At 40.1% G+C, this 24,789-nt stretch overlaps 1 protein-coding gene across 1 annotated transcript; it reads right to left on the bottom strand.

The window, feature by feature from the left end:
* Positions 1 to 3,675: 3,675 nt before the first annotated feature.
* On the bottom strand, positions 3,676 to 24,451 carry snx25 (sorting nexin 25; the record flags this gene model as incomplete). Its single annotated transcript, XM_083906145.1, has 21 exons — positions 23,968 to 24,451; positions 22,168 to 22,252; positions 18,933 to 19,149; positions 17,150 to 17,322; positions 15,773 to 15,959; positions 14,965 to 15,035; positions 13,875 to 14,065; positions 13,164 to 13,295; positions 12,767 to 12,916; positions 12,540 to 12,665; positions 12,283 to 12,447; positions 11,806 to 11,937; positions 9,343 to 9,483; positions 8,965 to 9,078; positions 7,439 to 7,516; positions 5,998 to 6,081; positions 5,771 to 5,888; positions 5,527 to 5,593; positions 4,448 to 4,629; positions 4,244 to 4,344; positions 3,676 to 3,741 (listed from the first exon to the last, which is right to left on the bottom strand). The coding sequence occupies exons 1-21, from the start codon at positions 24,319 to 24,321 to the stop codon at positions 3,676 to 3,678; spliced, it is 2,934 nt and encodes a 977-aa protein (XP_083762271.1). The 5' UTR covers positions 24,322 to 24,451.
* Positions 24,452 to 24,789: the final 338 nt, after the last annotated feature.

The raw sequence follows: 24,789 nt of genomic DNA, 5'->3' as shown, positions 1-24,789 counted from the left end.
AAGCTATAATCAAATAACATATCATGATGAATCGAGACATCCTACATAACTGCTGTAAATGTTGAAAAGTGTCTGTATTTAGCAAGATTTGACTTATGCTGCCTATTAAGAAGGTTAACCAAAATTAGCTGCTTTCATCAACATTCCTTGAGGAGCAAAACTCAATCTTTAACCATGTGACATGTTGTCAATATGGCTTGGACATACTGCCCAGCCCTGATTAACATTAGTTTATTAGTTGCCTCTGTGTGTCTGTAAGATTGAAGCTGTACACTTTCCTTGCATAATTTACTGAAAGCTTACACATCTTCTTATATTTTCCATCAGTTTCTACCAGATCCAACCACATTTATATCTTTAAAGCTTATGATATGAACCACATGAAGGGCATAGGGCTACATCCATCCCGTTGTCAGGCAACCACAATGACCCTGATAGCGTCACTTACCACACTGGTGCGTTAATCCGTTCAATTAGCGCCTTTCATTGTACAATTTGTCACATTTATCAGCCTGACAACGGATAATAACTTCACAGGTGATTGTTTAGTCACTAAAGACTAACCTACAGTCAATGTGAGCGCGCCTGTTAGCTTTAATAGAGGAAGGGTAACCCCAAACTACAGCCAAAGAACAACAACTATGAACGTTTAAGTGAGCTAATAACTAGACCCCCGCCCAACTACCGTCAGCTACATGGCGTAACTGCGTGTTTTAGAGCCGCTGACATTAAGTAAAACCTACCATTGACCAGCGTCCAGTCCAGACTGACGCAGTGATGTTTGCTAGCTTGGAAGTGTTGGCGGTGGTTTAGTCGTCTTTGGAGCCGAAAATAACACAGCAAGCGCTGTAGAGCAGTAATGCATTACTTCCGGCTCGACATGTCAAAATAAAAAATAAAATAAAAGCCGCTGTCGGGAAAAGGGTCGTTTAGGGTATTTCGGTTCATGTCCTCTTCATACAGTTTTGTTCAGTCTTTACAATTATACAAAATGTACCCCATAACGCGGCAGATAGGCTTAAACACTTCATTATTTGTTTCAACAGTGATGTTATATAAAAACTATTACTGTATTCGAGGTAATTTAACGCTAACTATATTAGTATGGATATTCTCCAGTCCATCCAATCACCATATGTGGAAGCTTCAATACAATAATAAGGGTGTTAAGATTAAAATTCCACCACAATCTCAAAAACACACACAGGCCAATCTAAACATGTACATTTCCCCACTGCGGCATGACTTTGCATGTCATAAAATAAACATATCAAACAACATTTATAAGATTTACTGGGAAAATTGCTCGTTATACTTTTGTGCTCTTATTTTGACGACTTCCCTTTTATTACGGGTGTACTCTCTGTGACTTGACAGTTTTGCGACTTTGCTGATTAGAAGTATTGCTCTCGCCCGCCCCCTGTTGTTTACACTCACCCGGCCTTTGGGAACACATGTTGCGTTCATGTCCCAGCAGCAGCATCACACACACATGTCCAGACTCATCAACGTGTTAACGATGTGCAGAGAGAACCAAGCAACAACAGCTTTCAGATGCTATTCCAATTATTTTTCAAGAGTTAGTTTTTTTGTAATGCTAGTTTAAAAAAAAAAAAAAAAAAAAAAAACCTTTTTACAGTTTTTCTCAGTCGCTTTGGTGCTGTTCTCAGATCAGAATGAACATTTTCATAACTATTATTTCAACCTCCATGACATTTAGTCATTTGTGCACATCATAGTAGTAATTTCTCCTTCCTGTGAGCAAATTGGACATGTATCAATTGCTTTCATACAATTTTACAATAATTTTACAATAACAATCAATATTCTACTTCATACTGTTTTATAACATTATCATTTGCTGATGTCATGTCAGTCAAAATGAACTATACTTATAGATGCTGAAAAGTCATTCCCAATAAAACTAGTAGTCTTCATTTCATTGCTTGAGTCATTACATACAAAACTGTTGAACTAGTTATCAAATTCTGTCAAGATAATTGTAAACCCTTCTTTATCATTTTTTCCTGGAAATGTCTCTTCAGGTAGTGTCACCGAGTTCTGACCTTTTTTGTTGCATTGGAAAACACAGAGAGAATAAAGTGTCATAATGAAAACAAAGCCATTTGACTATGTTGTTCATAAACGATGTTGTCCAGACTTCTCATTTTGATGACACTGGCAGTTTCACTGACATGAATACTTGTCAGTGAAGTTTTAATAGTGATGTGAGCAAAGCACCAAAGCCACTGAGAAAAACTGTACATTTAGTATTAAATAAAGCCCCCCTTGTACAGAAGAGTAACATTAAATAGAAAAGTGTGTAAGGATTTGTCATCAGTCATTAGAAATTAAATATTTTATTCATGTACTAGCTTTTCAATTACCTCGACTGCTCCGATACTATTGTCTTTATTAATGGAACTTCCGAAGGAACAAAGGAATAGGATAGTTTGTTATTGACATATAATATGTAAATATAAGCAAGATTAAGACGTTTTTATTGGCATAAATGTAATTAGCTACAAATATATGTTTTTATAAGTGTAAAATGGAGCAGCAGAAACAGAGCATCCGCCAGACCCATGGTTCTCAAACTGTGGTACGTGTACCACCAGTGGTATGTGAGCTCCCCCTAGTGGTAATACTGTTCTACTGTATATACCAGCATATGTGATCAGAGAGGAGCTGAGGAATTTTGACTAGAGTGTGTAGAAAATTAAATAAAATTACAAAATAATAATACAATAATTAATAATAATTAGAGCCACCTCATCTCTTGCTCCATCTTAACCTAGTTTATAATTACAGTAGTTCAGTGTCCAGTGTAACAGCAGTTCAGTGTTATTGTATGTACAATATTTATAGATAATGTTAAACTTCAACAATTTTAAGACAATAAACCCACCAAAAACGACCAACTTTTTGTTTGCGATTTATTGCTTATATAAATTCTCTCTAAACAATTTTTGGTAAAAATAAAATCTATCTATAATAATCATAAATAAAATCATCACAAGTACTTTTACATGACATTGTATTGCACAATTATAAGCCTTAACAAGAATCACAAAACACAAGTGCTGTTGCTCAGGTTGTGTGTAAGAGGAATGTTCAGAGGTCTGTGGTCAACGACCTTCAGAAGGCCAAAGAAAATCTGAAACATCATCAAGGTCTGTAGGTCATCAGGTTATCAGCTGGAGAGACTAACAACCAAACAATCAATCAAAAAGTTGTTTACCTACTACCCAAATTCTTGCTCTGCCTTGTAAATTTCAGACCATCACAATTTTTACAAAAAAAAACAATCTAAATTGTTGTGGTACAGATCTGATGACTCAGTGCTATTATATTAACGGAAACTGAAGACGTAAAAAAAACAACACTTGGGCTTAATGTGATCTGTCGAGTTAGACTGCGGTCTAAATAGGAAGAAACTAAATGTTTGAAACAAATAGAGATCTGCACCACAACAGTTTCAGGCTGCTGTTTGACAGCCTGCACAGAAGCAGCACGCGTCTCAGCTCTGACCGACACTGCTGCTTTCTGTCTGAGGTTTAACTCGAAGGCCGTCTCCCTGTAGAGCTTGGCAGTTTATGATTGGTTAGCTACAGAAAGGTGAGATGAACCAGGACAGCCCCAGTTTCATCATAACCCTGTTAAATGTGTGTGTGTTTAGATGTTTTCCACCTCCGCGCTGAGTTCCGGACACAGTTCCTTGAGTGCCATTTCCATCAGCACCTAACATAGACAGGATATTAAAACAAAAAAAATTCAGTTGCAGTTGGATGCTGTGTTGTTTTGGCAAGTTTCCATCAGCTGGAACAGTTTGGTTTGGTACAGTATGGTAAGTATTTTTGTTTGCGTTTCCATTAAGAATAATACCAAAATAACCAGCCCCTACTGTTCCACCCCTCGCTTGGGGTACCAGAGTAAAACAGTACGGTAAAGTCAGGGTAGAGCTAGACTGGCTCCACCCACAACAGTCAGCTGACTGAGTGACGGAAAAAGGTCACTCCCTAAAGAACAGTGAGCAGGAGGAAAAAAGAGGATGCTGCATGTCCTCCACTGTTGTCCGTTGTATCACATTAGATGTCGTCCATAGCCCATACCAAGTAAAGGCACTGTTCTCAATCCAAAAGCAAGCCTGACCCAGGGCTTTACCATTCCAAACCGTACCAAACCAAATCAAACCATACCATGATGGAAAGACAGAAATGGACATGTTCTCATTTGTTCTTACATAGAGAAGGTGTTTGTTGGCACTGGCCTCCTGCAGAGCATTGAAGATCTTGATGATTCCATAGCGGGCATTCTGCTGGCCAACTAAATTTGCAAGTGCATCTGAATGAAAGATCCATAAAACCACAAAATAAAGATGTCACAACATCAGACAGCAATCAAGCGTTTTTTGCAATTTCAAAATCCCATTTGCACATGTTCCAACCTGGGATATTGTCAAGTAGTTTCTGTTGAGCCCGCTCCTTGGTTTCACGGCGTTCAGAGTCAGTTCGGACCCTGACGTGTGGCGCCAGCTTCCCGTCGGGCCAGAAGGTATCCCTGAATACACTGATGTAACACACCAACATCTGTTCACAGAAGATCCAGTTTACTGTGTCCCGGATCTGTCTGCAACAAAGCAGAGCCGATGTTAGCCTTGTGCTGATCTCAGAAAACAGAGGTGAATTACAAATTATTCACATCATTGTAACCTGTAGCAGAACAGGGTAATATCAGTCATTAAAAAACAGGAGGTTTGTCTTGTACCATGACTGATAGGATGATTACCTTTTAAAATCACAAAGCCATCTTTGAGAAAAAGGAATTTTAAGTTGTGCATAAGGGATCATGACCTTTACTGTAAACAGCAACCAGGGGGGTATCTGAAAATTGAACAACTGGAAGTTGCAGGGAGATTGGGGGCTGTCTCCACTCTGGGATTCAGGGATGCGAAGTCTCGGACTCAGGTCTCACAAAGTCTCAGGTCTGGCGAGAAACATGAATTTCTTCACAGCACTACACAGACACACCCTTGCCAGGTACAGGCTATAAGATCAAGGCAGTGATAGCATAATTACAGAGCCAGCAAAAAAGAAGCACAGAAAACCTTTGCTAGAGGAAGAGGAAACGACTGCCTGACCGAGCGAGGGGCCACACATGAGTCCAATTGTAAATTGTCGACACAACATTGTGAGGTATAGTCCCAGGTGGGATGGCCTGCTCTGGCCACCCGAAGGATCAGCCATTGGTATACGTTCATATATAAGGCCCCAGACTACTGTCTACCTACATTTGTACCTTAATTTCACTGAGAAGTGCTGATCTGTTCCATATGCCTGTACTCAATTGGGTAAAAGGGCTTTTGACCATTGTACTCCAAAACTGTAGGGGGAGCTCCATAGAGAAAAAATGTAACCAGACTTTTTTCCTGCTGTTCATCCTTAAACACAATCATTGATTCTAACAATTTACATAAAATATCAGTTTCACCGTAATATTAAAAGTTGGAACTGATGAACTACTTACTTGTTGATGGTTCGACCAAATGTCACCTGGACTAGTGCAATTAGAGTCTTCCTCACCCACTTAAACACTGAGCAGACAGACAGAAGGAAATTCATTCAGTAAGAATGTACAATAGTGGATCAGGGGAAGGACGTAATGCACTGTTATCAAAAACAGTAACAGTGTAGGCATCGCTCTCTTTAATGATCCATTTTGTGTAAAAATGTAAACTGCAAAGGATGAAATGACAACAGCACACACTCACTTCCTCTGAGTTCAAATATCTCTCCTATCAACATGAAGCAGGGTTCAGCCAATGCGTCCTTTCTCCCATCTGCCTCGTCGCCATAGTCTGAGAGATCACTGTCGTCATCAGCCTCCTCCTGATCACAGCAATTACAGAAAAGACAAATGAGGACAGAGGACGTGTGTCGTGGACATGACTGTGGACATGACTGTAGACATGACTGTGGTGTTGATGTGAGAGTGTACCTCAGTGTGGGAGAAGAAGTCTCCAGGTAACCTCTCCAGGAAGGAGGCCAGAGAGAAAGATGATTTCTTCTGGATTGACATCACCTATGATCATTCAACGACATTATCACAATTATCATAATACTACAGTGATGGGATCACTCTGATGACTTACTATGGACAAATACAACCTGCAGAAAGGTAATAAATATGTGTTGTTATTATTACAATTAATCTACAATACAACAATATATCAACTCAATAAAACGCTACAATCTGTTCCTGTTATGATCCCACGTTACCACCTGAGGGCGATTCTTTAATAGCACATGATGTTGATTGTGTTTATTGTGTTTCCATTTAGAAGGGAACAAATTATAAAGCAAAGCACATAATGAGTGGACACGATGTGATTGACAGCTGTTATCGCCCAATAGGAGCCTGGTTGCAGGTGACATCTGTGAGAACCTCAACCTATGCTCTAGACTTTTTACTTCCTATTCTTTGCAATTGTGTATTATATGTTTGGGTAACATCTACTGCACGTCTGTCCTTCCAGGGAGTGGATCCCTCACCTGTGGTTCTCCCTAAGGTTTCTACCCTTTTTCCCCATTATAAGGGTTTTTTCCCTGGTAGTTTTTCCTTACCCTGGTCGAGGGTCTAAGGACAGAGGATGTTACCAACCCTGTGAAGTCCCGTGAGACAAACTATGTTTTGTAAACTGTGGGTTATACATAATAATAAATAAATATAAAATTTGATTGATTGATTTATTGATAGGTTCAGCAAAGTCATTTGCCCAGAGAACGAGGTCGCCTAAATACACCATTAACCAGGTTTTTCCGACATATTCCAAGGTGACAATGCCAGGACACATTAGGCTCAAATTGTGAAAGGCTGGTTGTAATGTTATTACAGCGTATTAAATAGCTGCCATGGAAAATGCATGTCGTAATCAAAGCTTAAGGCAGTGCAAGAAAATATTGCCAGAGTGTGTGAATTTTTATTTTTTGGCTGGACAGTGTATATAGAGCTGCTGCCAGTGAAATCCTTTAGTTACAATCTCTGTTATATATAGCTGTGTATTTTGACAGCTTTCACTGATCTCAAGTGTTTCCTCTTGACATGGGTTTCTCACTGTCAGGATTCTGACAGTAAATCGAAGAGAAAGTTATCCAGCATCACATAACACTTCATCTGAAATACAGAAAGAAGAGCCAGAAACACAGCAAGAGGTGCTACACTCTCTGCTTGACCTAACAGTACATCCACATTTTTTTAAATGCAGTTTAAGGATTATTATTAATCATTCAGGTTACCTGAGTGGATAAAAAACATAACTTTGAGAGATTAGCAAACTACACATCTCCTTCAAGGGCTTTCATTTATTCAAAATGTTGACATTATGACAGTAATATCTTTAGGAGCTTTTTCTTATCCGATAGAATATATGTGAAATTACCTTGAGATGCTCCGGAGACGGGCTGAGGAACGCATAGAGAGCCTCTGACTGGCACAGTCGCTCATCTGTCAGCAGACGCTACACACACACAAAACTGAAGTCATTATCAGTATCATTCATCTGTGTTTATGAACCAGAAGGAGGCAGTGTTTGACAGAGAAATCTCAAATATTCAGGTCTAGGTACTACCTTTTACCTCAGCCACAACTGCCAGGAAAATTGTTCAGGATGCAAAGAAAAACCCACAAATAACATCAGGAGAAATACATGACTCTCTGAAAAAATGTGGTGTGGCTGTTTCAAGATGCACAATAAGGAGGCACTTGAACAAAGATGGGCTGCATGGTTGGGATGCCTGAAGAAAGACTTTTACTATGCAAATGCCACAAAGTATCCTGCTGACAATACACCCAAACAGCACAGAGTCGAGCCTCAAACCTTCTGGCACAAAGTCATTTGGAGTGATGAGACCAAAATGTAACTTTTTGACCACAACCATTAACACTACATTTGGAGAGGAGTCAACAAGGCCTATGATGAAAGGTTCACCATTCCTGCTGTGAAACACGGTGGTGGATCACTGAGCTACAAAGGCACTTGGCATTTGGTCAGAATTGATGGCAAGATGAATGCAATAAGTTATGAAAAAATACTGCAGGAACATTTGCACTCATTAGCCTGGAAGCTGCACATGGGACGTACTTGGACATTCCAACATGACAATTAATGGTCAAAAACCTCCTAGTTGCTGTAAACGAGCCGATAGAAATCCTCTTTTCTGACGCTGTTTCCCAGCCGTGATATTTCAGACTCAACTCTCACACCCAGAAGACAGAGTGTGTTGTGATTGGCCAGCCAGCGTAGAGGCTTCCCAACTGTCTTGTGATTGGCCAGTACCCGGAAGTGACATATTCAGCACACCCGCTCTCAGAAGCGCAGCTCCCCCCTCTGGAACAGTGGATGTACTGCTACTCATTATCAAAACATTGATTTAACAATGTTTAAAAATAGCTTCTTCACGACTCCCCGCCGCAGTCCCTTTTATGACTTTGACCCGGAGTCAGACCCAGAGTCAGAAGACACTGTCGTTCGTGAAACACCTCCACAACGGACGTTATTCTTCTTCTGCGGTGCAATGTACGCAACCGGATGTGCCCGGACTAGTGCCTGGAGCAGCAGGATCTGCTATTCAGGAGAACTGCTGTTTACGTAACCGGACCGGGTTTTTTCAGAGATCTCGCTGAGCCCGAGATTACAATAAAACACAGCGTTCTCCGCAATGGCTGAACTGTTTGTTTTGAACCTTCAGGGCTTTGTAAACAAGGTAATGACGCAGATACACACTAAACAACAGCGTTAATTGGAACTTCCGGTCTAGGTCTTTAAGAAATCATAAATTCAGCCAGTCAAAAAGGCAGTGAGAAAAATGTCACAGTAACCCTCTTAAGAGTTTAGTAAGTTTAGTGCTACATAACTGGTAACGTCCTGGAGCTTCACAGTGTTCACTCAGTGTTTGTGATGCTTACCTGGAGAAAGGCATTGAGCTGAGTTTTGCTTTTGTCTAGAAACTTCTGGTCAATGGATTTGAAGGGAAGTTTACTTAGTGATGGTAACTGGAGTTTCTTCAGTGAAGGGAAACACTGGCAAAGGAAGAGATTGTTGGAAAATGTGAATTTAACATCAGGAGAGGCAACGGCATTACAGCTGAAACATGTTTATTTTGTAACGTTTATGAGACGTTATAGTACATTTATGAAATGCAATAGAGGATTTTACTGCCATTTAAGGTAGGTTATGGGGGGAAAAATAAAATAATTTAATCAAAGCCAAAATCTGCTTTTACAGATAACATTCTGATTTCAAGTGCTGATGTTCAAAAAGAAAAGTTTTGTGGTTTGTGTTACCTCAGTGAGTTTGCGGTGCAGCATCTGGAATTCAGTGAGTTTCCTCTGGACACTCCAGCGACTGTTTGCCGTCTCCTCTGCTTCTTCCAGGCTAACACACACACTGTAACAGGCTACAGTCTCACTGCCTTCCTCTGCAGCCTGAACACAGACACACACACATGGCTTTAGTGCCCGCAGATTATAGTTACTTCAGAGCCTCACATTACGAAGAGAAAGGACCACATCTTTGTACAGTTCTGGTTCTTTTGAATCAGAAAGCCTACTACTCCAGAAGCAGAGGGAGCAGATATTCACAAATTCTTACACATTGAACCTTTAGCACATGCATCCATTATCTACCGCTTCATCATCCACACCTTTAGCACATATTGAAAAAAATGGAACAGTTGCTTCGAGTAAAGCTGCATCATATTAGAATTGTGTCCATTCCTTTTTATGAGATTTCCTGTGATAGGTGGTTTTTACAAGCCGACTAAAATTCACAGTGCAGGGCCATACATTTTTCTGCCACAAGAGGGCGGCCATGCACTTAAACTGATTATCTCTTTTTGTTTCATTGATTTTAATATCTTGTGATCATTCATTCTGGATATTATTATGTGAAGCACTAAGCTGAGGTGTTGTACAAATAAAGTTTATCCGCTTTTTGTCACATAACCTAAATATGATACAGAATCAGAAACATAATATATACATTTATTTAAAAAATAAACAATTATGAAGCACAAATAACGTGACTGCTCTAAGCATGTCAACCACTTGACATGACATAGTAACGAACATGATTAATATGATTTAATACCATTAGTAACACGTGTGTATATCCATTACTTCTCGTCAAAACAGTTCATGTGAAACGGGTTGATTCCAGTTTCTGAGGAGAAGATGCCATGTGACACCTGATTGTGATCGCCTCTTCTTCAGATAACATCTTCAGATAACCTGTCATCACTTCCATAATAACATCTTTACTCAAACAGTGGTGCTGTCACAACCCTTTGTACAGCAGCCATTTTGACATGTTTAAGCAGAAAAGGCACAGGTGCTACTGTCCAGATTAATGAAGGCTCTGTTCATGTATTTCAGGACAGTGTGACCTGTGAGTCAGCACACATCCTGAAACTGAAGATGCTAAATGGAATTTAAACCTGCGATTGTCCTGCTGTGACCTGTGAAAATGGCTGCTGTGCAAAGAAACCATGTTTACACTGCAATAGCTTCAGACTTTCCAGTTACACAGGTCCGTTCAGCTGAGTGTTTGCAGCTTTACTTCATTCAGAACTCTTTTGCTGCAGCCATCATATCATCTTCTGGGAGATAATATAATTGAAAAATGAATTACCTCACCAATAAATGACCAATTGTGTCACACTAATTTTACAGTCTACGGGTGAATTCCAATTCCTTGCTTAACCCTCAATCTTAAACCTCAATCTCAAAAATGCCCGCTCCCGCTAGTGCAAGTGCTGTCCCGATTCTCAGAAAAATTAATTTGAGGGCCAAGTTTAAGGGCTGTATCGCCCTCAATATTTCGATTTTCTGAGACCACCCTTGGGAGCAAGGGCTACCCAGAATGCATTGCGTGTTTTCACATAACAAAGATGGTGTCGAAAGCAGCGAAATGAGTACGCTACAAATGAAGTATTGTCTTTGTTAATAGAGATATAAAAATGATGAAAACCATTGTATTATCTTAGTTTAGGCCCATATTATGGATTACTGACGTCATTGTTGCGTAACATTTTTTTTTTTTTTATGATCTTTTGTCAATAGCCGGCCGGTGCGGACAAGTGATGGTTTGCTATGGTTTACTTTCCAATAAGCCGTGGTGTGTGGTAACTGTCAGCTGAATATGTCTGTGGTTGTGGTATTTGTATGAGTATCATCTTATTACTTACAACCTAATAACTTGACTGACAAACGGATCGTAATAAATAATCCTGATGTAAATGTGTTCTTCTTCTTCTCCTTTTTTGGAGTTGACAGACTGGACGCAGCTTTCGCGTTATTCTGCCCCCCACAGTCTGAAGACGTATCTGCATTTAAGGGGTGTCCCATTTCTAAGTGACAAAATAACCCTCAACACTTGGTTTTGAGGGCCAGTTAAGATTAAGGGTTGAGCTTGAGGGTTAAGATTGAGGGTTAAGATAGGAAATGGAATTGGCCCTAAGATGCAGCATGGCCGCTTAGTTTGCTAGAACAACCTGATATTATCATTTTCAAAAAATACAAATTGACTGTTAATTACTTTGTGTTGAATCTCGTTGCTGTGCATCACCATATCGGGTTGCATCTTCAGTGTTTTGATGTATTCTGTGCTCTGTCTGATATCAGCACCAAAAAGCATGTTCAGGTAGGAAGAACTCAGACAGACTCCTGTGCCTTAAGCTCTGCACAGGAAATCAGGTCTTCAGTGTGTTACATCCATTTTCTTCAAATGATGAATGAAGTTATATTTACCTCAGCAGCAGTAATAGTGGCCCTCCAGTGCCCCAGATTTTCACACCACCAGTCTGTCCTCATGATGTGTTGCTGGAGTTCACTGTGTTCTTTCTCCATGGCTCCAATCTCCTCCTTTAGTTTGCTTACTATCTACATGTCCAGATGCACACAGAAAATATGCTTTAACAAGCATGCACATTATATTTATGTGAAGACACAACATTAGGATGAATCAGAGATTTACGTGGCTTTTGTTTAAAATGACACCAGTAAACCTATTGATGTTGTCCCGTTACACAGGTTTTCAAAAGATATTAAAAATGAACAAGTGCAGGTAAGAAGGTGTGAAGCAAATCAGAGTTATATTTTGCAATACAAGAGTTTGTCAGATTTCATTTCATCCCTCGAGTTTCACCATCATGTAAAAGATGTGAGGATAGTGAGGATATGAGAATTCATAAACTCTGGTATTGTATTTGTGTATTTCAGTTCTACCTTTTTGTCTGGCTTTGGTGCATTCTGGATCGAGCCCAGCGCCTGTCGCTTGTACTCGAGTTTGTCATACAGTTGGCGGAGTTTAGTAGCAGCATAGCTAGCCTGCTCATTGATTCCTTTACTGCCTTCATCACACACATCCTCTCCTCCATCAAGGCCCTGGCCCTACACACACAGGGATACAATTAAGGAAATATAAAGAGCAACAAAGACGTGATTGCAGACATTTACAGTAGAGCAGTTGATGTATTTCTGACCACTTCATCCTTTTCTTCTGTGCTACACTGTGATGGGCTGTGCTGCTCCTCTCGTCTGATCAGCCTTTCGTAGAGGTCAGAAACCAGGAAGGAGGGGTAATAACGCTCTCTCATCGTCTCAGTAACCTAGAGATAATATGAAAGTTATTGCTGGATGAAGAAATGAAGCTGTCCTCCACTATCACTAGAGAAGGTTACAGTTAGTTGGTGGCAGCAGCAGCCATTGCCTGTTCCTGTAGTCGAACAAAGACTTGTGTTCCTCTGTTCCCCACTAGACTCTGTTGGATCTCCTTGAGAAGAAGTTTTTCCACTGGAATCTCTTTGCTCTCCACAAAGAACTTCTGATAGAGTTCCCCAACAATTTGGGGCACCTCGTTCTGTGGATCACAAAAAAACTCCCAGTTACTCTCATTGACTTCTCATTAACAGACAGAGACTGCACTGCTATAACACACCACAACAATTTTGGACAAAAAATGTTCTCGACTTTTTGGTCAAATTTTGTACAACATACTGCGGTATGACTTTTTTGTGAAATTTTGGACAACATTTTATTTCACCTTTTTTGATCTTTTATTACTATTTCTGTTAAGACCAGCTCTCTGAGATGTACGTATATTTTACCTTGTTTGCGGTTTTCAGTGTTTCCACCAATTCCCAGAAGCTAATTAGAGCTCTTTTGTCAACTCTCTCCATGTAAACTCTGAAATGTTCCCTGTAACCTGGATTAGACAGGATGTCATCAAACTGAAGGATCTGGATATGGAAGGAGAGAGAAAAGACAAAACATGAACTCGGTGGCACAAGCCCTCAACGAAGGCCACATTTGCTGTGCTTCCATCATGGTATGGTTTGTTTTGGTACAGTATGGTACGATTTGGAATGGTAAACCCCTGGTTTGGGCTTGTGCTGCGACTGAGAACAGTACCTTTACTTGATAAGCGGGGTCTAAGCTGTGCCCAATGGTCGCATCAGTGAGATATGTAGAGTGACGTCGTATCAGTGCATCGACAAAGAACATCGAATGCGATCACAACAGAAAACAATGGAGGACATCCAGCAGCTCTGTTTTTTCCTGCTCAGTTTGTGTCCGTCTGTCTCAACAAGACAATTATTTTGGTATTTCTCTCAATGGAAATGCAAATAAAACACTCACTACACTGTACCAAACCAAACCATTCCACTCAATGGAAACACAGCAATAATTTTTTCACTACTCAAATAAGAATGTCATTCACAACAAAAAAATTAAATGCATAACTACAAAAGTCCTTCAAATCATTAATTAATGGTCAATGTTTAATAGTGCGACAATCCATAGTATGAGAGTCTCACCTTCTGACTTTGAGGCCCATCGCTGTCATCAGCCCCTCCCTCCTCACTGTTTTCATAGTTTGGTCCACCGAGGAGGCGGATTCGCTTCTCACATTGTTTCTTGGCTACAGTTAGCTGATTGATATATCTTTTCATATCTCTGGCCCTCAGCAGGTCTGCCTTCATGGCTGCCAACTCTTTACCTTTTCGATCTGTGAGAGATAGAATTGGTGGGTGACTGAGACAGCCAACAACAACAAGGGTTCCTGTCGTGGACAATCCTAGTCTGATTTTTAATTTCCACATTTTCAGGCTTTTAGCCAGCAGTCCTGTGTACTGAAAATAATAAGAAATTAGACGCCCTACTTTTAGGCAAGACGCCCTGAAGACGCCCTATTTTTCCCCCGGTAACCACCGAAACGATGTTGTGATGACGCAAGGGTATAGACAGGCTCGTGCTGGATCCTCGTCATAAAGATCATTATGAATGTGTCATATATGGATGTGGGGAGAAAACTGTGCATAGAGAAATGATCCATTCTGCGTTGGATATGAATGATCCGCTTACAGCGGCGCACAATGCAGGAGAGAGAAGAGCAGAGTCAGCAGGGGCGGTGCGCAGAAAAAAAAGGCCCGCACCAGATGAGGGGCACCCTCTATAATTGCAATGCCCTGACTTTAGTGATGTCAGTACACAGTCCCCGACACCTTGAGTGTCTTTAAAGGCACCTTCAAATATAGTGCATTATTATTATTATTATTATTATTATTATAACAACAAAATTTAAAAAATAATAAAATAAATGTTACAAAATTGGCACAATAATTAATTTAGGTTTTTCAGTTGTTTTCCATTTTGAGTTACTTGCCCTTACTTGATGAGTCACCATAATGGTCCTTCAAAAGCCTCAGAATGCCCCATTTTACCTCAAATTTTCAAAAGCTCCGCATGCCCGTCAATTATTATTTTTATTTTTTTTATTTTTTTTTTGGGGGGGGGGGGGGTTCCAGAGGGCAAGGGGGGACATCCTCTAAAAAAAATCCTAGCTAAAAGCCTGCTCAAGTTGAAATTTGATAAATGTAGACTCTAGGTCACACAGTGTTGCTATACCTTTCTGCTTTTTGAGTTGAGGCAAGCTGCTGATGGTGGTGGCATGAATAATCTCTCCCACGATCTGATACCTACAAAAGAGAGGGGAGAAAAACATCAGTGAATGTGATTGACCAAGACAGAAATACTGTGATATAGATCACATGAGTAAAACAGTTGAAAACATGGCCTATTTTTTCAGAAATATTCAAATATATCAGTGAATGCACAGATGTTTCTCAACAAATATAGCTGTATCATGTCTAACTTGCATTTAGCTGTAGTGTTGTGGTGCAGAGACACTGTCTGTTCCCATGGTAACCCCACAGCAGCAAATAGACTAGTGTTAGGACTGTCTAGTTAACAAGTCTGTCTATATACTATACTTTCATGATAGTGTGTGTGTGTGTGTAAGAATGTTTTCACAGATATAAATTCAGTTTGATTTGATCAATTTACAAAATACAAAGTGAGCTAACGGAGGGTAAATCAATCCAATATTTAGTGTGACCACCCTTCACCAGTCTGGGATTACATGAAGAAACAGAAACACTTAAGGAGATCTGTGGTTAGATGTTTGAAATGCCCTTCACTACACTGTCTGCAAGTGTACCAAGATGATTTGAATTTAGATTTTTCTTCTGACAAATATAAACAATTAGAATTCACATTTGTGAAATCAATCTTGTGTTACAGCATTTCTCCACACCTGCCTTAAACATTTGCACAGTACTGCGGGCACACACACACACGCACGCACGCATGAACACACATTTAAGTCTGTATGCACAGGCCAGTCTCTGTTTCTTGGGGCAGCTCAGTGTCATACCTGAGTTGTTTGAGAAAATTGACATCAGCAGAAGTTGATATCAGTTTGATGAAATCTTCATACGAGGCAGCGTAGGTGTAAGCTTTCTTCTGCTGCTCAGCCTGCTGCTCCCTCTGCTCCAGCTGAGACAACAGCATCCTGTTTATGGAGTCTGGATCACTGAGGATTTCTACCAAAGGCTTCAACACTGGAGAACAGAAGACACAAGGATCTACTGTAAATGTGTGACTGCTTTCTGTTCATCTCACTGAGCACTTCTCTGAAAAGTGTTTATGTTAAAAAGAAATAATTAAATAAAAGAAAAGAAATATTCTTAAATAAATACAGAATTCACAGATCTAAAAGGAGGCATCACACGGTCTGGGTTACACACAAATATCGGTTTATCAGATTGTAACAGTCGTTATTGTCTTTCAAGATAAACTGGAATAAATGCAGTACAATAATAACACCATTGTTTTCCCACAGATAATGAGTCTAGCATCATCATCATCCATCAGTTGTCAACAAAAAATGACAAAAGCATTTAGTTAATTAAGTTAATAAAAATATGTAGAGGCTTCTGGAGTAAAATATGCAATCATAAATAAATACATTCACAAAATAGGCTAGCTATAAGGTTGGTTGTTTAAATACCTGGAGACGTTGTTATGTTTTTTGTTTTACTTTTGTATCCACCCATTTCAGTGATTACATGGTGATAAATGACAAAAGCAAACAAAAGCCTTTCCGGTAGGCAAGCATGCACAGTACTTGGAGCATCTAAATGGAATATAGCTGGTTATCATTTTCACTGGTGCTTTTCTATGTCATGTAAAAATATTATAATATACCACATTTCTGTTCATAAAAATCTGTTAATCCTTTTCATATCTAACTTTTGTCAGAAAGACAATGACTATGGTGTAGAATTGTTTTGAATAATTAATATCAAATGAGCAGAGCTAAAATAAGACTCTGACTCTCTGGGACATCCAGACCTGCAATGAGTACAATTCATAAGACTGGAAACAACCTGAGAAGGCAATGTTGACATGTTATTGTATCTTGTTATGTTACTGATGACTTTGTTACTGATGACTGTAGTGTTAACTGAGAGCCTTAGTTAACACCACAGGTTTGTAATCTGACCTTAATACTAGGTAACCAATTAGTAATTGATTACTAAATTCAAAGCCAACTATTTTATAATGGATTAGTTTGTTTGAGTCTTTTTATAATTGAAATATAATTGTATGTGATTTCAACCTCTGAACTTTGATTTTCTTCTATTTTCTGATATTTTATGGACCAAACAACCAATCAATTCATCCAGAAAACAATCAATTGGTTGATTACTCAATAATGAAATGAACTGTTAGTTGTAGTTGCAAGTACCTTTTGTAGTGATGACTTCTGTGAGGCAGCAGCGTAGTGTATGTGACTTGGCATCCCTTTGTGGAAGGAGACACAGCAACATTATTCTGGCTACACAGCGGAGGAAGGCCAGCTCCGAGTCAGGACTGACCAAACATGGATGGAGAGGAAACGGCCGAGCACATTCCTCTGGTCTGAACACAAACAAAAGAGGGAGACGGAGATTAAAACTGAGATGCATTGGCCATTCACATGCAGCTAAAAACGTATGAAAAAGTATGAAAAGTGTATGTTGAAGAAGCCAGAGGTAAGCAACCCCACCCTGAGATGTCTGAGGCTGCTGCAGCCTCACTGAATTAAAATGTTTAACAATGGATTCCCTAATAGTTGCTTTACACACACTCAGTGTGTGTCTTACCATCTCTGTGTGCATCCATGTGGACTCCATAAGGGTTATATTCAGGCTAATATGAATCCCAAAGAGGTTTGTCTGTGGTTTCCATGGTGCCCCAACCTGTATTGTGCCCCAACTGCAAGTCCATGAAATAAGTACTAAGTGGCGACTAAGTGGGCATGAGCTTGAAGTGGACAAATTGTGCAGGTCGCATATGGTTTCAGTAACGTGTTCCCATGGACCACCACATATAAACCTTATGTGGCCCACATGCACCTGCTGGCTTAGGAGTAGACAAAGACCAGTTTTATCTTAATCTTACTCAATGAATTCTACAAACTTTTTTCATTTCAATGCGACGTTAATGTGCCCAGAAAAACTGGCGTGTTGCAACAGCATCACTCTTTTTTGTGTGTGTGTCTGCCACACGTCTACATTGAAATTAATGTACCTGTGCAAGACTCTGCATATGAACAGCCTTCATAGACTTTCATAGGGAAAGTGCATTTTAGGAATATTGCTACAGTCAGAGCACATTATGAGATGAAACTCACTGTGTCAAACACTGGCTTTGTATATAATAGTTCAGTGACAAATCTCACAGCGTTTGGCTATGAAACTTGATGGACTGCTGCTGCTGCTGCTGCTACATTGTTCCTACACTACTTAAGATGAGGGAGCCCAGACATCTCTGTAGTTTGATAAAAGCAACAATCATGCCTGAGTTGCCGAGATAATGAAAGCAGATAATGCGTGAATCATCACTCTGTCTGCATGCTTTGGATCTGGCAGATGCTGCCAGGAGACAAAGGAAGTCGGTCTAGAGGATTCTCATGTTGTTCCACTTTACTGAACTGCTATAATTACACCACCATCACTTTACATTACATTGATAGTTATGGCCACTAGTGGGATGGGAAATATTGTCAGTGACAAATTAGGGCAAAAAAATAGTTTCTGTTAAATTACAGAGAGTCATAGTCGTATGACAAATTAAGAGTCACTAAAAAGGGACAGGAACGTTATGAGCATCAGTACAACAAGAAGAACACATAACTTGTGAGGAACACCATAGAAAACAATGGTATTGTAACTTTAACTGTTTAAAATGAAATGATAATAATAATAATAATATCCTTTATTGTCAACTACTGTGTGTTTCACATGTTAGTTTAATAAAACAACAGATAATGGACCAGTTTTAGCACAAATAGTGCTCTATTACATTTGGTTACACCTATTGAAAACGTTCTTGGTTGCTTGGTCGACTCTTCAGTGTCTTCTAAAGGGCAATTTTAAAAATGATTCATGAAGAGGGTGTGGCCATACATATATTTATTTATTTATATTAATTCTAGACTAGCACCAAGATTGCCATACCATATGTGTTGATATTTGTTTGTTTATTACCTTGCAGATGCAGCCTTGAGGTCAGTGAAGTGTGTATGCAGGATACGGATGCTGTCATAACACACCACATTAACAAGGTCTATGTCAGCAAGCCTCGATCTCAACTGGTTGATCATCTGCCACCAGTCCTCTGACAGCATGGAGTACAACTGGCCCTCATCATGACTCAAAGGGCTGTACCATGACAGGATGTAGTCTCTGTAGGCGTAGTCAAACACTTAAGAGAGGGGAATGTAAAAAAGAGAGGGGGACAGAAAGAGAGAATTGGATTATGCATTTTGTGAAAAGCTGCATATAAACAGTATGTCTACACAGAAGTGATCAATTAGATGTGCTGTCAACCTTTTTTTTTTTTTTTTACATATGAATAAGGCCCATTACATATTTTTACACCCAAATATTTTCCCTAGTTTTTCATCCATGTGTAACCATGGCGATAGCATCTAAGTGCTTCCAAAACATGAAACACCTAGGCTGCTCATTTCCTGTGTAAGTGCACACAAAGCAACAAAGCTGCTGCTGCTCTGCTAATGTGTTACTTAGCCCTATGCCTTCTGTGAAGACATGATGTAAAGAGACAGGCAACTGCAACAGGGAAACAGCTGATTAGATTTTAGAAAGCTGCGCACTGCAAAAGACGGACCAAATGAAGTTTTGAAGTGTTTGTAAGACACAATCAGGACTATTCTGCTGTCTCAACGCAAAAAGAATGGACATAGGCCTCAATTTTGGGCCACCATGAATGGTTATTGTGAACTACCAACAAAGGTATCATTTCTACTGAAACCCAGGTGATCACTGGTGCAACAAGAGAAATGTGGAGGAGGCATCATCCACCCACTGAGTGGGAGAGAGATGAGGTTTATCTTGATCCATCCATCATAGGACTGATACAAACAACCAAATTCAGACCTATAGGCAATTTACCACCAGTATTACCAGTTCAGCTGACCTGAATTTCATCACAGACATTGTGGGAGGAAATGAGAGCACCTGCACAAAGAACAGAAATGGAAACACTACTTATGCAAATGCAACACAGAGAGGCCACAGCTGGATGGTAGATTCATACCAACCACTCTCTGGTGGTGGTTTAGCACTGCCATTTCTTTGTTTATACAGTAATGGACACATTATGTGTGCATGTGTGTGTGCATGTGTGTGTGGGGAGGGGGGAGCTTGCCTAAAGCTGTTTACACAGTCATATTATTGGGACACAAATCCCAAAGATTTACAATAACGTAAATTACTACATTTTAAGGTGAAGACAAGTTAGGCTGAGGTCAGGGTTAGGTTAAGTTTTTACAATTAGGTAAGTAGTAGTAATTACGGTTATGGTTAGAGTAAGTCTCCAGGAAATTAATGTAATGTCCTCTGAAGTGATGGAAACCAGTGCGTGCGTGAATATATTTGTTACAACCCTGGAGTCATTCTTGCTTGTGTCCATCCCTGCCTCTGCTTGTGTGAATGTGTGTATTTTTAATCAATTGTGCAGATGCACACAGTTGATTGATTAAAATAGTTTGTTTAATGTGTTGCTACCTTGAGAAAACAGGGTCTCTTCCTTCAAGCTGTAATTAGGTTTTCCCCCCTAGGCAAACACATTTCTCTCATCTTTGCCATTTCCTCATATAACGAAATCATTATCTCTAAAAAATTATGAATGCAACACAACACAGCTGTTCACAAATCGCAGGCATGGCATGCATTTTAAGTAGTATTAGTGCACTTCTTGTGTTTAAGGGTCTCAGGGATAAAATACTGCACATAAACCTGTGACTGAATCTGAGGTATTACATTTCAGCTTGTAAGAACAGTGAGGAAATAAGTCATGTTATACATGTACCAGCGCAGCTTGTCAGTTGGAAACCTGCGAGTAAAGGTGTGTGAGCAACACAGCACTTGACAAAAAAACACTGAGGGCTATGGACAAAAACAGGTCCACACAGCTGAGCCATACTAAACTGACCGCACCTTCATCATCTTACACCAATGTAAGAGACACAATTGCTGCTCCAATCATAAAACTGTCATGTGTCTTTTAAATAAAAACTCCACATGACTCTGTGTTTTTCAGTATAGTTTAGAAGTGGTGTCACCCGGTGCCACAAAGGGAGCGATTAGTGTCATGCCAAGACAGACAGAGGAAACCGTAACATTGCTCTATTAAAGTAAGATGACTGCAAACAGGTTGGAGTATGACTGAACACACAAATAAGCATGTACAAAAGGTTTCAGAAGTAAATTCTACTGCTATTCTACTAGAAATGGTGACTCAGCCATCTGTAGGTGTGAATTATGAGTTCTAAGTCTCACCTGCAGCCACTGTGACCCTGAAATGGATCAATGGTTTGAAAATATAATGCTATGATGCTCTTTGCCAGTAGTCAATGTAGATCATGTTCCAAATTAGTTTTAGTATATATAAATATTCATGAAATATGTATTATTGAAGTTTTATGCATTTTTTTGGTAGTCAACAATAAAAATTCTTATTAAAATCAATCAAAATAAAACCAAATCCAACCCTCAACTTCAATATTTTTCGATCTTAAATTCTTGGACTCAAACACTCCTCATCAAAATGAACAGCAGAGCTCAATGTGAACTGAGCAATGTCAACATAAATGTTATTATAAATGTCACACTGTGACCAAAGGACCTTTTCAGAGCACACACAAGAGCATGTGCAAATACACACCCTTGCTGTAAATCTGGAGCCATCTGTTACTTGGCAGCCTAGCATTCTACTGACTATATGTTTGCGTGTTTGTGACACCAGAGCGCTCCAACTGCTGTAATCCACTATGAGTGGGAGGGATGAGTGACGGGTCAAAGTGAAAGACGCTCCATCAGTCAGCAGTTTTCTCATCCATCAGTCAGCAGTTTTGTCAAAAGCAGAAGTTGAGCATTTTTCCAATAGGGTCAGGGACATTTGGGGAAGTTTGAAAATTAAGGAACAGCTAAGACATTCACTGACAGTGAAATGGATACCGATTTCTGAGGGGAATGAAAACTGTATTTTGAGTTTTTAAAGATGAAATAATTATTCTCTATATTCTCTATAAAGATCAGGGTGATGAGATAAGCTAGGCTGCCGATCTCCATTCAGTTAAAAAAAAAATACCCAGATCTGCTCTGCAAGGGTTCAGGATATCCCTAAAATGTATTTCAGACAGACAAACTAAATGGCAGAAATAGCATTTCATTTATAAGGACATAAGGTTGTCAATACCTTCCTTCAGAGTTTTGTCCACATTGTGTGACACTACCACTCTCCTGCTCTGGCTTGACTCCTGAACTCGAACAGAGAAACGGACCTGAAAAATAAAACGGCATCAGATTATTTTGCTTCATTTCATACAAATATTTACACCATGAAAATCATACGGTGGCTATTGTGATGATATTTGCCACATGTTTTTCTTAATGTGTTGTGGGGTTCTTTTCGAAAAAGGTAAAGAAGATTGAGAGCTGTGTCTCAAGCCCCGACAGACAAGAGAGGCCAACTTTTCTGATTACTTATTCAGCATGTTGTCCAGATGAATGCTTGAGAAAATACTTGATCGCTGTCAGCATCAAATCGGTCATCAGACAGTAGTCACTGAACGATAGATGCTGCAATTTTTTAGGTGTGCACACGTGTGTGTCTATATCCAGCAGCACGACTCTACCTCATGTATTATAGCATAATAACACAATGAGGATCTGAGGACACAAAGAGGAAATGACAGGGAGGAGAAAGAAGGAGAGGGGAGGGGAAATTACTGAGAGTGAATGGATGAAGCAGCTGAGGAGAGATGACAACAGCCAAGAAGGAAACTTGAATGTGTACTGTTCAACATTCCCATGCTAACTGATGACATGATTATGTCCCATTGTGTTTAGGTGGTGAGCTGGTTGGAGAATAATTGCATCCAGACATTTTAAAACCATTCTCATAGGTTCATGTGGAAAACAAATGTATCTCTCAAGTCATCATCAAAATGGAATAGTGTGTATGTTATGGCATTATGGTGTATTATTGTCACTCAAACAAAAGTAAAAACAGATCAGCATCACTTCTCAACGCAATAAATGTGTTATACTGTGCAATAACGTCATACATTCACATTGTAATGTGAAAAAGTTTTATGTGATACATTTCATGTTGTAACATGAAACGTTTATTGTAAAAAAAACACAGGGGTCAAAGAACTACAGCAAACGCCTCACTGTTCTTTGGGCTACAACATACTTCGGATACAGTTGTGAGGGTGAAACTTTTCTTTATTCATGGAGCCTTCCATAGTGCTCCAGCTGATCAATAAGAAAGAACGCTACCTCCAGCAGGTCAGACTCATTTTTCCTTCTGTGCAGCCCCATGCATTTTAAAATCGACCTTAGTGTCTGCATACTTATCACTGTTTCATCCTGCCCTACACAGAATGGACAATCAAAGCACTTTTAGCTGCTTTCCCGCATGCATAACTATGTTAACATGCAGGCAGAAATGTTGTTAGTCAGTCATACAGTTCCTATTGTCACACACAAGGGTTGGTGCAAACATGCACATAAAAAATAACAAAAGAATCTCTAAACACAAGCATGACGCAGAACTGAATCAAATTCTGTAAATTGCCATACTCCTTAATCAATCTGTGATGTCTAGCCATCCTTCCAGACAGGTTTGTATCATGTCATGAAACGCATCACATTTTGTCAATAAACTTTGCATATAAAAACGTAAAAGTATCAGGTTTTCATAACAAAAGTTACACATTATAACATGACACATATTATGTTTATGAAGTAAGCTATAATGCTAAAACCTGAAATGTTTACTTTTCATAAATCATGAGGTTGTGGAAATAGTGGAAAGGCACAGTTCCACCTTGTGACACTTAAAAATAAATCACTAGGACTGTACATTGGATTGTGTGAGGGTCCTGGTTATGGTTATTATTATTATTATTATGAACTCCCTATATATGAGAGCTTTTAATGGAGATGCACCATAATAATATTGAATACTGTTCCGTTCCTAGTAACTTACCATGAGCATGTTGAAGAACTCCAGCCATGCAGATGACTGCTTAGTGTTTCTGTCAAAGCGGCTAACTTTGAGAGGGCTCTTCCTGACAAGCAGAACAAAGCCCCCAGCCAGGAAACACAACAGGGCGAATGACACATAGATGAAGAGCTTCAAGAAGAAGGAGGTGAGTGTCAGGCCTCCCCAGGCCAGCTGGAACACCACTGCCGCCACCACGCCCAGGAAGATTGCCGGGATGAACCGGAAAGTGGAGTCGCCAGGAGAGGTAGAGGTGACGGGCATGAGCTCCGCTTCTCCTCCGGTACTGCCGCTACTCCCTCCAGCCAGTGATGTGGTGGTAGTTGAGGGGGTTGGCATACTGCGACCCCACCATCCATATATGTGTCACTACGAGTCTATATCCCGAGTCACAGCGGTAGGTATACTGTGCACACGCGTGTATACCCTCCACTACAACACTCTCTCCAAGAGGAGGCATCCCCGCGTTGACATCTCCTCGCCGACCCACACCGCTACGTTCTCACCGCTCCTAGCATCGGCCCATCCGGCGGCCACAGGCACGCAGCCCCGTCAGCTCAGACATCCACAACACGGTGCTCCCTCCACGCAGCAGTGCTGAGTATCCGGCTGCTCTCTTGGACTGAGCGATAGGAAGTGACAGGGAGCAGCCAGAGAAAGCGAAGGAGAGCCGGGCTGATGGGAAGGATGGAGCAACAACCACCGTCACCTTGGAGACAAATAGGTGGAAGAGTAGCTTAGCGACTGTTGCTAACCAACTGGACTAGCAGGAGGCTAAACCAGGACGCTAAGTTAATAATATACTGT

This window comes from Microchirus variegatus (assembly GCF_963457635.1).
Source record: "Microchirus variegatus genome assembly, chromosome: 19".
Lineage (NCBI taxonomy): Eukaryota > Metazoa > Chordata > Actinopteri > Pleuronectiformes > Soleidae > Microchirus > Microchirus variegatus.
The sequence above is the reverse complement of the archived record's forward strand: the minus strand, read 5'-3'. Positions and strand labels throughout refer to the sequence as shown.